The 12,354-nt window shown below is 59.6% G+C and overlaps 6 protein-coding genes across 6 annotated transcripts; 3 read left to right on the forward strand and 3 right to left on the reverse strand.

Moving 5' to 3' along the window:
• Window positions 1-690: 690 nt before the first annotated feature.
• Window positions 691-2,525, forward strand: FA10DRAFT_260834 (hypothetical protein; the record flags this gene model as incomplete). The annotated part of the gene is made up of 6 exons (XM_025520045.1): window positions 691-1,375; window positions 1,439-1,607; window positions 1,670-1,742; window positions 1,806-1,841; window positions 1,912-1,996; window positions 2,068-2,525. 6 exons carry the CDS (start codon window positions 691-693, stop codon window positions 2,523-2,525), a joined length of 1,506 nt encoding a protein of 501 aa, XP_025376099.1.
• A 331-nt stretch (window positions 2,526-2,856) lies between these two features.
• Window positions 2,857-4,540, reverse strand: FA10DRAFT_275470 (MT-A70-domain-containing protein). Its single transcript, XM_025523269.1, has 5 exons — window positions 4,418-4,540; window positions 4,193-4,347; window positions 3,673-4,122; window positions 3,359-3,590; window positions 2,857-3,287 (listed from the first exon to the last, which is right to left on the reverse strand). Exons 1-5 carry the CDS (start codon window positions 4,505-4,507, stop codon window positions 2,913-2,915), a joined length of 1,302 nt encoding a protein of 433 aa, XP_025376100.1. The 5' UTR covers window positions 4,508-4,540; the 3' UTR covers window positions 2,857-2,912.
• A 252-nt stretch (window positions 4,541-4,792) lies between these two features.
• FA10DRAFT_302302 (FabD/lysophospholipase-like protein) lies at window positions 4,793-7,631 on the reverse strand. The gene is made up of 3 exons (XM_025525093.1): window positions 5,882-7,631; window positions 5,475-5,800; window positions 4,793-5,406 (listed from the first exon to the last, which is right to left on the reverse strand). The coding sequence occupies exons 1-3, from the start codon at window positions 7,291-7,293 to the stop codon at window positions 4,847-4,849; spliced, it is 2,298 nt and encodes a 765-aa protein (XP_025376101.1). The 5' UTR covers window positions 7,294-7,631; the 3' UTR covers window positions 4,793-4,846.
• A 336-nt stretch (window positions 7,632-7,967) lies between these two features.
• FA10DRAFT_286807 (hypothetical protein) lies at window positions 7,968-8,554 on the forward strand (the record flags this gene model as incomplete). The annotated part of the gene is made up of 2 exons (XM_025524103.1): window positions 7,968-8,047; window positions 8,125-8,554. 2 exons carry the CDS (start codon window positions 7,968-7,970, stop codon window positions 8,552-8,554), a joined length of 510 nt encoding a protein of 169 aa, XP_025376102.1.
• A 187-nt stretch (window positions 8,555-8,741) lies between these two features.
• On the reverse strand, window positions 8,742-10,053 carry FA10DRAFT_302303 (NAD(P)-binding protein). Its single transcript, XM_025525094.1, has one exon. It carries the CDS (start codon window positions 9,932-9,934, stop codon window positions 8,834-8,836), a length of 1,101 nt encoding a protein of 366 aa, XP_025376103.1. The 5' UTR covers window positions 9,935-10,053; the 3' UTR covers window positions 8,742-8,833.
• Window positions 10,054-10,648: 595 nt separating this feature from the next.
• Window positions 10,649-12,336, forward strand: FA10DRAFT_286809 (alpha/beta-hydrolase; the record flags this gene model as incomplete). The annotated part of the gene is made up of 6 exons (XM_025524104.1): window positions 10,649-11,247; window positions 11,311-11,369; window positions 11,428-11,752; window positions 11,831-11,945; window positions 12,008-12,109; window positions 12,181-12,336. 6 exons carry the CDS (start codon window positions 10,649-10,651, stop codon window positions 12,334-12,336), a joined length of 1,356 nt encoding a protein of 451 aa, XP_025376104.1.
• Between the last annotated feature and the right edge of the window lie 18 nt (window positions 12,337-12,354).

The raw sequence follows: 12,354 nt of genomic DNA on the forward strand, positions 1-12,354 counted from the left end.
AGAAAAGCGAAAGAAAGAGGTTCATAAGGATAGAAGGGGTGAATGATTACCTGCTTATACAGTCTTCTACGGACAACTCCAATGAGAAGCAAAAGAGCGGAGGAGAACGAGGGTCGTCAGGAGCAGCGAGAATGAGCGTGTGGGTGTAGTAGCGGAGATTAATTCCTGTCATCATATCCAGCTGTCTTGGCTTGCGCCGTGGCTTGAGCTCCTCTTTGATGCTCCGTCCGCGCAAGTCTAGGAACTGTTCCTATTTGACAGCGAGAGAGGCAGGCTTTCTCATCACACAGTTGTACTGTCCTTGCCTTATCTCATCTCACGCTTCTGCCCGCCTTTTCCTCCTTGGTGGTCCCTCCCCGTCGGAAAGACTTGCGATCTGGCCAGTCGATGGGCCCCCGTCTTACTGACTTTCGGCGAGACTCCAATGGCGGCTCGGCGTCTAGACTCGTCTATAACAAAGGCACCTCTTGGCCGCTCTATGTCTCTCCTCACCCTCTCACTACACCTCATCGCCTTTCCCCCCTCCCTCTCCCCCTTCCCCCTTTCCTCCTTTCCTTCTCTTTCCTGCCTGCTCCCCCTGATCCTCCTGCCGCCACCTGATCGTCTTTTTCCCCACCTCGTTCCTCTCGCCAAAGCACCCATTCCTGCTGCCGACAACCGCCTTCGCCCACTTTGACAGCCTGGGCCAAGATGGTCAAGCTCGCCCTCCTTTTCACCATCACCGTGGGCCTTTATCTTTTGTCGACCTTATCCACAGTCACTGCAACGGAGCTGCAACGCCGATACCGCCAGCTTTACGGGCCCACACAGCTCGAACACACACAGCTCGAGCCCACACAGCTCGAGACCACACAGCTTGGAAACGAATCGCCTCGCCGGCATTCACAGTTCGAAGGCGAGGAGACTCGACGTAATCCCTTGCAGGTGGGCGAGACAGCGCAACCCACTCAACGAACGCGTTACGGTCCCAACTCGCTCGACTCACTCAAGACCACTGACGGCTTGGGGAACCACGAGCAGTTGCAAGGGATGCAAGGCTACCGCCAACGCCACCGCCCTGACACCAGCCTGGCGTCTACTTACGGTGCTCCAACGGAACACGGCTATCTTCCCACCTCCTTGTCCGACAAGCACAGCCTCGGGCATGGCTCCGGAACACACAAACCTGAAAGAGAAAGAGCCCACAGTCATGGAGGCTTCACGAAAAATCCAGACTACGGCAACGGTGGTAGGCCGGATCCAGCTACATACGCTTTCTACGGCTGCTTCCCCACAAATTCTTATCTCATACAGATGGGAAACCACGGAAACGAGAACGATAACATTCAGATGGGCGAAGCGTTCGAGAACAAACGAAGTGGTGACAAGCCCCAAAGTAAGCTTGTCTGATAGTCCCGTAGCAAGCCTTCGAGCCGATTCTCACCTTTTTCCCGCTCAGCCGTGGCTTCCTTCATCGTCAATATCGACAAATTCTACGACGAAGGGTATCCATATGGGAGCGCCGTAGGCACCTACCTACCATACACCGCTGACGACTTTGTGAAAGTCGAGTCGGACGACGAGGATTGTCTTTCTTCCTTTGCCATTTTCTTCTGGGATACACCGCCGTGAGTACCGCTTCTTCTTGAACGCATGCTTCACCCTTGTTGATCCATCGATTTGTTGGCAGGCCTCAGATCTGGGAGAACTGCAAACCGTTTTCGGTGCCACCTATTCTCTGCCCCGAAAACCTTGGCAACTGTGTGAGTTATTCCTCAACCATTCACTTGCCTCTGTCAGCTGAGAAAGATAGCACCCTCCTACAGTATGCGTCGACCTACTACCAGCCTGGAAGCGCCTATGTAAGCCTCATTTCCACTCTGTCTTCGGCCATTCTCTCAGCAGTATTACTCATTTTTCTCTGTTCCGCAGTTGAGCGACCAAGGAGGAAGGAAGAGCAACTACACCGGCTATGTCAGGTCTCGAAAGGACAAATACCGTCACCAATTGTATCGCCGTGAGAACCGTTTCTTGATCTTCATATGGTAAACTTCGACCTACATTGACTCAATTCGTTGCACCATACAGCCGTACGATTGAGGGCCACGGATCATTGCGAGAACCCAACGTACCAGCAATGGTCGTCGTACAGCGACTCGACTCTCCCCAGTATCTGCCCCAATCCAGAACTAGACAAACGCGTGGTCTACGACAAAGACGGAAACCCTTCAGATGATAGTTTCCCGCCTAGGGCAAGAATCCAAAACGGCGTGCCTGTGTGTACCGGTGGACAAAAAGGCAATAGGGGCGGCAGAGGTGGTGAGGGTGGTGGCAGCGGCAGTGGCGGCAGTGGCGGCGGTGGCAGCGGTAATTACGGTGGCGGTGGCTACGGTGGCCACAGTCACGGTCACAGACCTCACTCATCGAGTCGACTACCGCATGGCTCTATCAGGCATCGCATCAACAAAGGCGGTCTACCTCACAAGCCCATGGAGACGACTTCATCGGATCCCCAGGTCTATTCACTCGAGGAGATGCAGACCTAGACGCATCGCCAAGCTGGTCAGCGACTACGATGGCACAGCAGAGCAAGAGGAGCCTCGGCATCCCCTTCTTCAATCCCTCCCCACTCGATCTCATTGCGGCAAGAACAAGCAGAACCCAAGAAAAACCAAGAAAAAAAAATCCCACAGCAGGAAGCCGGTCTTCTTCCCTTAACGACCCGTCTCTTTCGCTTCCGGCTTTCGTCTTTCTTTCTTTCTTTCTTCCTCCTTAATGTATCATGGCAACGAGCAGCGGCAAACGGCTGTGCCCCGGTCCCCCTCCTTGTATTCTCTTTATTCAGTTCGAACGAGGTGTCAATCCAAGTCTTGATGACGATATATTACAGTGTGTTTTCAGTGTGTGTGTGATATACAGTGGTAGTAGCAACGTCAGCTGGCGCGCCTCCATCGGTCCAGCTTGCGCTGGAGCTCGGCGTCGTGGATGACGTCGGCCTTGAGCTGGTCACCAATCGTGGTCCAGCCGGGACGGGTGTTGTGCTGCCTGCCGAAGAGCTCGACCTTGCGTCCGAGCGGGCACAGGCGCTCGATGATCGAGTAGAGCTCGTCTGGCTTCCAGGATGTGTCGCGGACCTCGGTCACGACGACGTCCGAGTCCATGCCCCGGTGGATCCAGGCTGGGACGGGAGCGGGCGTCCCGGCGGCGTGCGAGCCCGCGTACGTCGTGGCGAGGTGCTGGAGCGGCGAGACGAGCTGCTCCTTTGCGACGCTGTCCGACTTGGTCTTTGCACCCACGAGGCAGTGCTCCTGTGAAGGCAGGGTGTCACGATCGAGTCAGCCGAAGGAGAAAGACGAACTGCACGAAGTGAGCAACACACCTTGGTGTGGTTTAGCCAGTGGCCAGTCATGCCAGTGCGGATGAGCCTCTGCGTCTGGCCGAGCTTGACCCAGACGATCTCGTCGACACGTGTGTAGCCCCACTGGGCAAGAAGCTCCCTGCCGAGCTCCAGCGCGCGTCCAGTGACCCAGAGGAACAGGAGGCCCTCGTCCTGCAGCTGGGGGATCGGCAGCGCGCGCACCATCGCATCGGGCACCGTTCCAAAGGGCAGGCTGCGAGAGGGAGAGGACGGGAACGCGGGCATTAACATCAGCATACAGCGCAGTGAAGACGCTGCAGAGAAGGACAACGCACCTCATGTGGATGTCCCAGGGAGGATCGGCCATGACGACGTCGAATTTTCCAAGCATGGAGAGGTCGAAGCGCGACAGGTCGGCCTTGATCGCCTGTGGCCGAGGCAGCTCGCCCGTGGCCTCCCCGGCGCCACGCGTCCAGGCTCTGAGGCCGCGGTTGAAGAGGGACCGCGCAGGGTGCCGGACGAGGGCCTCGACGTAGAGCCGCTCGTCGCCCTCGAGCTGCAGCTGCGAGTCGCCGAGGATGCTCTCGACGTGCTGCTGCTGCTGCTGCGGCTGCTGGTTGCTGCTGCCACCGCCGCCGCTGCTAATGCCCGGACCCCGGGTGCGCTTGGGGAAAGGGTCGTCGGCGTAGATGGTCTTCCATTCGAATGGCTTGGCGCGCGGGTGGCGGACGGGGCGAAAGTGCATGAATTTGCACTTGCTGCCCTTGTGGCAGGTGTTGAGGAAGCTGTGGGCACCGCGGCGGCGACAGACTCAGCAAGGGAGAGTACAACGGAGAGAGGGAAATGGGGACCCACCTGCAGTGACCCATGGACGGCTCCGTGTGCGGGTGTTGGATAACTTCAAAGTGGATCATCTCGCAGGTCTCTGTCTCGCCTGGCCTGGCCGCTGCGCACTCGTCGAGGGTCAGATGCTCGCACACGGGCTGGAAGCGCGTATCGGGCGTCTCATACTGGGCGCAGCCATTGCCGTCAGTCACTAGCTTTCCCTTGCTGGTTCGCTTGTCATTTTCTGCAGCTCACCACGTCAAGCAGGATCCTGTCCTTGGCGGTGGGCCTCGACAGGAACCGCTGCGAGATCTCGGCGGCTGCCACGTCGTCTGCATCGGCCATTTCCGATTCGCTCGCCTCGATGGCGATGATGGGCGGTCGTGAGCAAGGCGCGCCTAGGCAGGCAGGCAAATGGCTCGTGCGAAGTAGAAAAAAAAAGGGCTCCACGCGCACACCACATTTCCTCGTCGCAGGGCCGGTGCCAGCCTCACTGCATAGCGATCGCAACAAGGATGGACTTGTAGGCGGAATGGCGCTCTAGAACCATATCATAGCCCTGATTTACAGTCCTGTCGACTATAGGAAGGAGAAGGGCCAGTTAGGCAAGGCATATTCATGCATTCATTGCAGCCTTCTAGTCTCTAATGTTGCTCTAACGGGAGAAGCAGTGATGCTGTACTGTTACACTTGCTGGCGGAGGCGCCGTCTTCTATTGGCTTGGTAGGCTTCGAGGAGCACCTGCTTGAGCGCAGGAACGACATAGTCCTGCACGTTGGCCTGCGCCGTCTTTGCAATCGTGTCGACCTGCTCGCTGGTCCACACGAGGTTGTACGAGGTGCTGAAGGGGGCCGTCACGGGGTCAAAGTCGGGCTGGCACGGGTGCGGCAGCAGGGGGCAGTAGACGAGGTAGACGTCAGGGTCGCCCGTGACGGCAGGCTTGGCAGTGGGGGAAGCGACACCCGCTGACTGGTCGTCTTTGACCTTCCAGCCTCGGAAGATGAGGGCGTACTTCCCTTTGAAGCGCTGCCGTATCTCGTCCGCCGTGGGCGTTGCGTCGCTGTCGCGGGTGGGCGGCGGCGGTGATGGCGGCGGCGGCGAGGTGTCGCCGTCGGGGACGAGGAGCAGGCGGCGCTCACGTGCAAAGTCGGCGAGGCGAAGGAGCGAGGCGCCCGTCTGGACGTCCGATGACTGGTCAAAGGAGACAATGACATCGGCCTGCCTGGCTGCAGTGGTGAAGATGTCTAGCATGTAGGCTTTCGTTAGCGAGTGTAGAAACAAGCACAAGGCATCAGCGGAAGCACGGACTCACGATTGGGCAGATTGTTGCTCAGACCGCCGTCCATGAGCTTGATGCGGCCCTTTGGCTCCCAAGTGCCGTCGTCGCCGATGCCGTACAGCGGGTTGGGCTCGTCTGCGCCGCGGATCGGGTTGCCCCAGCGCTTCTCCCAGCGGCGGTGCATGACAAAGTCGTTGAGGCGCGCGAGGAGCGTCGACATGATGGTGCCGCGGGGCAACGTGGCGAGGAGCGCCGAAATGTAGCCCGTGAGCGGGCCGGCGGGCGCACTCGTGGCCTGGCCCAGCAGCAGGGCGAGGGAGATCTCGGGTGCCGTCGAGACCGACTTGCCCGACACGAAGCTGGCATACACGATACAGATGCTCAGTTAGATCAGCGTTGCTCTGAGGCGGGAAGAAAAAGAGGGGGTCAGTGAAACTCACGACCGGCCATAGGCCCAGGTGGGGATCCATGCGCGGGCATCGCTGGAGCCAACCTCGAGGGGCGTGGCCTCCCACCACTGGTAGTTGAGCCGGCCCCGCGTGAGGCCGGCAATGTCGGCCGTGGGCATGCCCGCCGTCTCCTTGTCTTGCTCGTCGGTCGCCATGTGCTTCGCGTCGTTGGTCTTCCGTGAGTCGCTTGAAGATGGCGATGCATGCATCACCCGGACGGCCGAGAAGACGGGCAGGGGCGCGTGTCCAGCAGCGAGGCTGTGGCGCTGCCAGACGCGGGAGAACTGAAAGGTAGACCTGGCGAGGCGCGGGCGCGCGTGTGGCGAGCGGCTCAGCAGCTGGTAGCACGTCGTCATGGTCGCATAGAGGTCCATGATGCCGACGCCGACGACGCCGCTGTTTGCCTTTGCGAGCAGCGGGGCGAGGAGAAAGTAGACGCCGCGGCGGGAGCGTGCGACAGTGTCGAGGGCCTGCCTGCTCATCGGGTGGTGGCCCTCGCGTGCCACGGCGCGGTAGTGGGCCAGCAGCCGGGCAGGCGAGAGGCCCGCGATGGTGTAGAGACCGGCGATGGTCCAGCAGGAGCCGCTGACGCCGCCGAGCCAGGTGACGAGGTCCCATGCGCCGGCGCGCTTGAGCCCGGCCAGTGCGGCAGCAAAGCCAAATGTGGCACGGTAGCCACCACCAGAGCCACCGACAGCCACCGTCGGCACATCGGCCGCCTCGATGGGCGTATTGGTAGAAAGCGATTCGGCGAGAAAGGCAGCCAGGTGACCGTGGTCGGCGGCGTGGCGCTTGCGTGCCTCGACAAACCGCGTCTCGAGCTCGTGGGCCTGGGCCGAGCGCCGGACATGGGCCTGCAGGGCCAGCTCGGGGAAGCGCTGGATGTCCTCGGCATCGCGCCTCACGGAGCCCCGGACCTCGCTCATGTCCTTGACGCGCCGGCCCCAGCGACGAAGCACCCTTGCCACGCGCGAGCCGACCGACGTGAGCGCCACCTGCGGGAAGCGCGTGTCGGCATCGGTCGCCAGTGTCTTGAGTGCAAAGGGAAACGGGTGTCCCTGCTGTCGCCGTACTCCTCGTCCTCCTCCCACTCCCACACTCCTGGGTGAGAGTCCAGTCTCGGCCTTTCCCTTGCTCTCATCGGTCTCGGCGGCAGTAGTGGGGGCCACCGGCGAGAGACCGGCGAGGCGCCGCAGCTCGGCACTCCGCTTGCGCACGCCCTCCTCGGCCACCGCCCGCACGCGCTCGATCCACCGCACATGGTCGCTCCTCGTCGCCGCCGACGCGGCCGCCAAACGCGCAGAGACGGGGGCACTGGCAAAGAGGGTGACGAGGAGCGAGAGCGAGTAGAGCTTCAGGTAGAGGTACGAGGGCGAGTGCCGCACGAATCGCGCCACCGGCATGTCATTCTCTCCTCGCCCTGGTTGGTGGACCTCTTCTTACATTGACAGACGAGCCAGGCGTTCGCTGCTGCAAGAAGCAGCAACGAACTACTCGAGAGGTGGAGCAAACGTGCGCGCGAGCCAATTAGCCGGCGAGTGTGACAAATTCAGCCGACGCGTTCCTTCTTCGTCTCTGCTTCAGCCTCGTTGTTGTGTCTCGCTCTGGTCTCGCCAGGAAGGCACTTGTATAATTGTCATCACAGCGGGGGCAAGGACACAATCAATCATGCCTGCGCACCACCTCAATCTCATCCTAGTGGATGCGGGACACGCCCAAGCGGTGTTAACAAAGAAATGAGAGTGAGGTGACCTGAGCGGCAAGGCTCACAGCCTTCCTTGATGCCCTCGGCCCGCCCGAAGTGGACTCCGCTGAAGGATGCGGGGTTCAGGCGTCGCCGCGCTCAGCTCATTACCGTGTGAATTCTGTGCTGAAATCGTCGGAGGGCGAAGAGCGGACTTTCCCATTGTCTAGAAACAAGGCGGACCTGAGGTGGGATGCGTTTCTCTTGTGTAACGACGAACCGTTGCCTCTGTCGTCTTCCCCCTTCTTGAGTTTGCCGAGAAGCAGCCGTCTTTTCTTGTCACCCACCAAGCAGAGCACACCACATCTGCTCTTCCAGAACAAGACCACGAAAATGCTCTTCAAGCAATGCATCCTCGCCAGTCTTGCGACGGCCAGTCTCGTAATCAGCGCGGCTGTTGCGGCCACCCTGCTGTGAGTGTCGCTCGCTCGTTTCTCAAAGTCATCAGCTCACAAATACCTGAACCAACACCTTTATTCTACTTCGCCAGGCCCAGGTACTCGCAGCCTATATTCTACGCTCTCGAGTGCCCCAACGCACAGACGGGAAAATACCAAATGTGCTGCTACGAGCTAGGCGCCAAGTCGCCCCACGGCTGCCGTGTCTACAGGTCCAAATCTTCAAAGAACCCATGCAAGTATCCCGAGGGCAAACTGTGCCATCCTTCCCAATCTCTCGAATCTCCCCACAGTACCACCGCCGAGCTCGTCCCCCAGGTATGCGGCCTAGACGAGGGCAGCGATGCCGAATGGCAGAGGGCCATGGACGGCCCAGACTGCTGCACGACCGAGACCGAGTACGGCACAATCACGGACGACAACGGTCTCCTCTGCCACGACGTCACGAGGTACGCCGGACCGGGCTGCACGGACACAACGCCCAAATGCGAGGTCCAATGCGGGGTGGGCGGAGGCTGTTAGCTCCCTTGACCACACGCACAATGTAGATGCCTCGAGCATCAGTCGCGAGCACGATGAGATTCACCTTTCCCATATCTTCTTTATTTGACAAATACATGGCAGGTGTCAATGTCAGCTCAGAAGTTTGGTCGATTGAAGGAAAGCAACAAGGATACTTCACAAATAAAGAGGCTGGAAGCTTTACAAAGTGGTACGTAGAGACATCCTAATCAGTAATGGGGCTAGTGAATAAACAAGTAGACGGTATGCAGTGCTGTGCAGGAGAGGAGGCCAGACAGACTACACCCGAGAACGATGGGTGATCTTGCCAGACGCAAAGTCTTCATGGATCTTGAGAATGGGCTTGGTGTTCTCGGCCATCTGCCACAGGCTCGAGCCCTTCTTGCGGGCCACTTCGTCCTGCTTCTTGAACCACTCGTGGGCCGACTTGATGCGAGTGGGATGGATTCGGTCGAGCAGGGCATAGTCGCGCCGGATCACGCCCGCATTTCCACCAGAGTTCTTCCAGAGGTTCCAGAAGCCCGTGAAGTTGTCGCGCATCGTCATGGCTGCGGCGTCATCTGGATCGACGGTGTAGCCAGTGGCGTTTGTGGCCGCCTTGGACATGGGACCCTTTTCCCAGTATTCGTCCAGCGTCACATCGACGTAGCGCGCAGGCTTGCCTGTGACGGCGCTGAATGCGCTGGCCAGGTCCTCGTAGGCGATGTGGTCAATGGCCACCTCGAGGTCCATCCCATTTGCTTCGCCGTCAAAGTGGTCAAAGAGCCATCGCACGTATGGACCGCAGTCTTCGAGGCAGACGTGGGGGACAGCACCCTTTCCCAGCGGAACGGCCCAGGTCGCGGTGCCGTCGACGATGCTGGGCATCATGGGCGTGCCATATGCGACCGTCATGTCCATGTAGGGACCCGTGGTGAACACGGCTGCGCCCATCGGGCTGCCCTTGGACTGGGCAAGGACCCACTCGCCGATTCTTCCCTTGCCGTCGTAGTGCCCGCATCGGTACTTTGGATCGTAGCCTCCCTTCTTGTACCCGTAATCTAGGTTGCCGTACACGAAGAAACGGACACCCTGCTCCCTGGCCAGCTCGTAGCTTCGAATCGCCCAGAAGGTCTCTGCCTTTTCGCCCGTGTTGAAGCCGTCGAGGTTGAAAAAGACACCGTCGCAGTCCTTCATGCCCTGCCTCAGGACTGCCGTGTCGGTAAAGACGCCCTGGAAGAGCTCGATGTTGGGACCAAGCGCCTTGAGCTCAAGCGCGCGCGGCGACGAGACGTCGCGCGTGAGGATTCGGCAGCGATACTTGTCCACGAGACCGCGCACGACGGGCATCCCCTGCGCGCCAGTGCCGCCGACGACGAAGATTTTCTGAATTGCGCTCATTTTAGTTGGGGAAGGAGGAGGTGGATGTTCACAATGTTTGCCTTTTTGATGAGCTGCTTGATCCACCTTGCTGTCGTCCCTTTTATAAGTATCTTTCTGCCTGCGCAGGTGAAGGAGAGTTGTGTTGCATAGCACAACACCGGTACCAGTGCATGGACGGGGCTGCATCTTTCCGAATTTCCGTCTCTCTCGGATTTCCCGTAAATACACCGCGGCGCCCCGCGGTACCAGGGCCGAGCTATCAGCATTGTGCACCTTTTGGCGTCCGGGTGCTGACTCTCTTCTTCCTCTTTTCACAGCACCTCTTTGTCAGGGAGGCAGGTGGCGATTGCGTCCTCGAAGAGAGAGAGCATACACTTGGCAAATCGGGGTTAACCTGGCTGCGTGAACCCGAATCAGACAGCGATCCACACTGCATAGCGACACCCGAGTCTGACGTCTCTGATCAGGCTTGTTAGCATTTTGAAGGCAAAGCAAGATTAGTGCTCTGTATTGCTTGCTAGAGAAATGAGTGTACCACAACTGGGCCCCTTGCGGTCAAAAACCTCTGCATTGCAACTACTACTAGGAGACGGAAAGGTCGCGACAAAGCTCAAAATCTCACTCGCACGGCCCTTTTGCGGATCTCCGGCAATAAATGGCGCCGGTGAAGCGCTCAGCTAGGTCCCTCTCGCTCCTCTTACTCAAATCTCATTCACAACAGAGACGACGACGATGGCCTCCTCATCGGACTCCAGAACGGCAAGCAATGGCGCTGTGCGGCCGTTCCGCGTCGACTTCACCCCCGACGAGATCGCCTCGCTCCGTTCGCGTCTTCGCGATGCCCGCCTGTCCCCGACTTCGATCCTGCCCGAGGATAACTTCCGCCAGGACCGTGGCCTGTTCCCCACGCCTGCCTTTCTGCAAAAGTACCGCGACATGTGGACGACGTCGTTTGACTTTGATGCCCTGCAGGCCCGGCTGAATGCCCAGCCGCAGTACCTCGTCGATATTGACTGGTGCACGCCCCTGCACTTCATCCACCGGCCCTCGTCGCGGCCCGATGCGATCCCGCTGATGCTCATTCATGGCTGGCCCGGAAACGCCTTCGAGTTTGGACACGTCCTCGATCGCCTTGCCGAGCCAGAGGACAGTAGCGCACCAGCGTTCCACGTCGTCGCACCCTCGCTGCCGGGCTTCCTCTGGTCAAAGGGCCCGCCAACGAGAAAGGCAGGCACGGGCGACGTCGAGGGCTACTGCAAGATCCTCGACTCGCTCATGGTCGATGTGCTCGGCTACAAGAGCTATGCTGCCCAGGGGGGCGACTGGGGCAGGTGCGTCTTCCTCTGCTGACTCAGGCTGCATACACTCTCTGACTTTACCCCTAACACTGGCAGCATCCACGCGCGGCTACTCGGCGTCAAGTTTGCACGCGCCGACGGTACAGGCTGCCGAGGTGAGTTTCGCACTGTGTCCGAATGAATACGCCATCACAGGCTCACGCACCCCCTCAGCGGTCCACCTGAACTTCTGCCCCTCTCCGCCTTGGGGCGCAGCGACGCTCGCGGCACTCATGCCCGAGTGGCTCACGACAAGCCTCATCGCATGGCTGCCCAACGAGGCGCGCAAGTCGCTGCTCAAGATGAAGAACTTTTCCGAAAACATGGCCTACTACTGGATCCAGCAGATCAGCCCCTCGCAGCTGGGCGCGGCCGTGTCGGACTCGGCCGTGGGCCTGCTCGCCTGGCTTGGCTATTTCTACGGCCCCACGCTGGGCCGCACGCCGACGCTGAGCGAGGAGAGCATGCTCAGCGTCTGCTCCCTCTACTGGTTCACCCAGTGAGTATAGCTGCCTGCCTTCGCATTGCATTGTCTCGCCAGATCATCAGAGATTGACAGAATTCCCCCCTGGGTTAGATCCATCGCGACGTCCTTTTTGCCGTACCACAACAACCGCAACCTGCTCGAGCTGCACACGGCGTCGCAAAACTACCTCCGTGTGCCCTTTGGCTACACCGACTTTCCCTTTGAGGTCAGTTCGACCGTCCCATGCTGCTCAATGCAAAAACCCACAGGGCTGACGACGTGTGACAGATTGCAAACACGAGCGAGGGCGCTGCGAGGAGGACGGGCGACCTCACCTTCTACTCTCGCGCAACGCGCGGTGGCCATTTTGCCGCGCTCGAAGAACCAGAGGTGAGCATGCTGACACGCAGAGAACCTCTAGCAGTATGCGGTGTGACTGATCCTGCGTGACTGATGCACAGGTCTTTGTCAACCATCTCCGGCTGGCTTTTTCACCTCGCGGAAAGGCAGACAAGGCCAGCGCCAACGAGGAGCAGCAAGGCTTCGTCAAGCAGGCCACCGTCGCGCGCGGCGGCCTGTGGGACGCAGAGCGCCGCAAGTCCTCCAGCCGATTGTAGCAGTAGTAGTAGTGAAAG

Source organism: Acaromyces ingoldii, assembly GCF_003144295.1.
Source record: "Acaromyces ingoldii strain MCA 4198 unplaced genomic scaffold FA10scaffold_4, whole genome shotgun sequence".
Lineage (NCBI taxonomy): Eukaryota > Fungi > Basidiomycota > Exobasidiomycetes > Exobasidiales > Cryptobasidiaceae > Acaromyces > Acaromyces ingoldii.

What these genes read in the sequence shown, in the direction of transcription:
- FA10DRAFT_302303 (XM_025525094.1), bottom strand. Translation starts at nt 9,934, where the DNA reads ATGAGCGCAATTCAGAAAATCTTCGTCGTCGGCGGCACTGGCGCGCAG.
- FA10DRAFT_275470 (XM_025523269.1), bottom strand. Translation starts at nt 4,507, where the DNA reads ATGGCCGATGCAGACGACGTGGCAGCCGCCGAGATCTCGCAGCGGTTC. An exon ending in CCGTCCATGGGTCACTGCAG is followed by an intron (nt 4,123 to 4,192) that starts GTGGGTCCCCAT and finishes CGGTGCCCACAG; the next exon opens with CTTCCTCAACACCTGCCACA. An exon ending in ACTGGCTAAACCACACCAAG is followed by an intron (nt 3,288 to 3,358) that starts GTGTGTTGCTCA and finishes CTGCCTTCACAG; the next exon opens with GAGCACTGCCTCGTGGGTGC.
- FA10DRAFT_302302 (XM_025525093.1), bottom strand. Translation starts at nt 7,293, where the DNA reads ATGCCGGTGGCGCGATTCGTGCGGCACTCGCCCTCGTACCTCTACCTG. An exon ending in ACCTGGGCCTATGGCCGGTC is followed by an intron (nt 5,801 to 5,881) that starts GTGAGTTTCACT and finishes CGTGTATGCCAG; the next exon opens with CTTCGTGTCGGGCAAGTCGG. An exon ending in GAGCAACAATCTGCCCAATC is followed by an intron (nt 5,407 to 5,474) that starts GTGAGTCCGTGC and finishes CCTACATGCTAG; the next exon opens with ACATCTTCACCACTGCAGCC.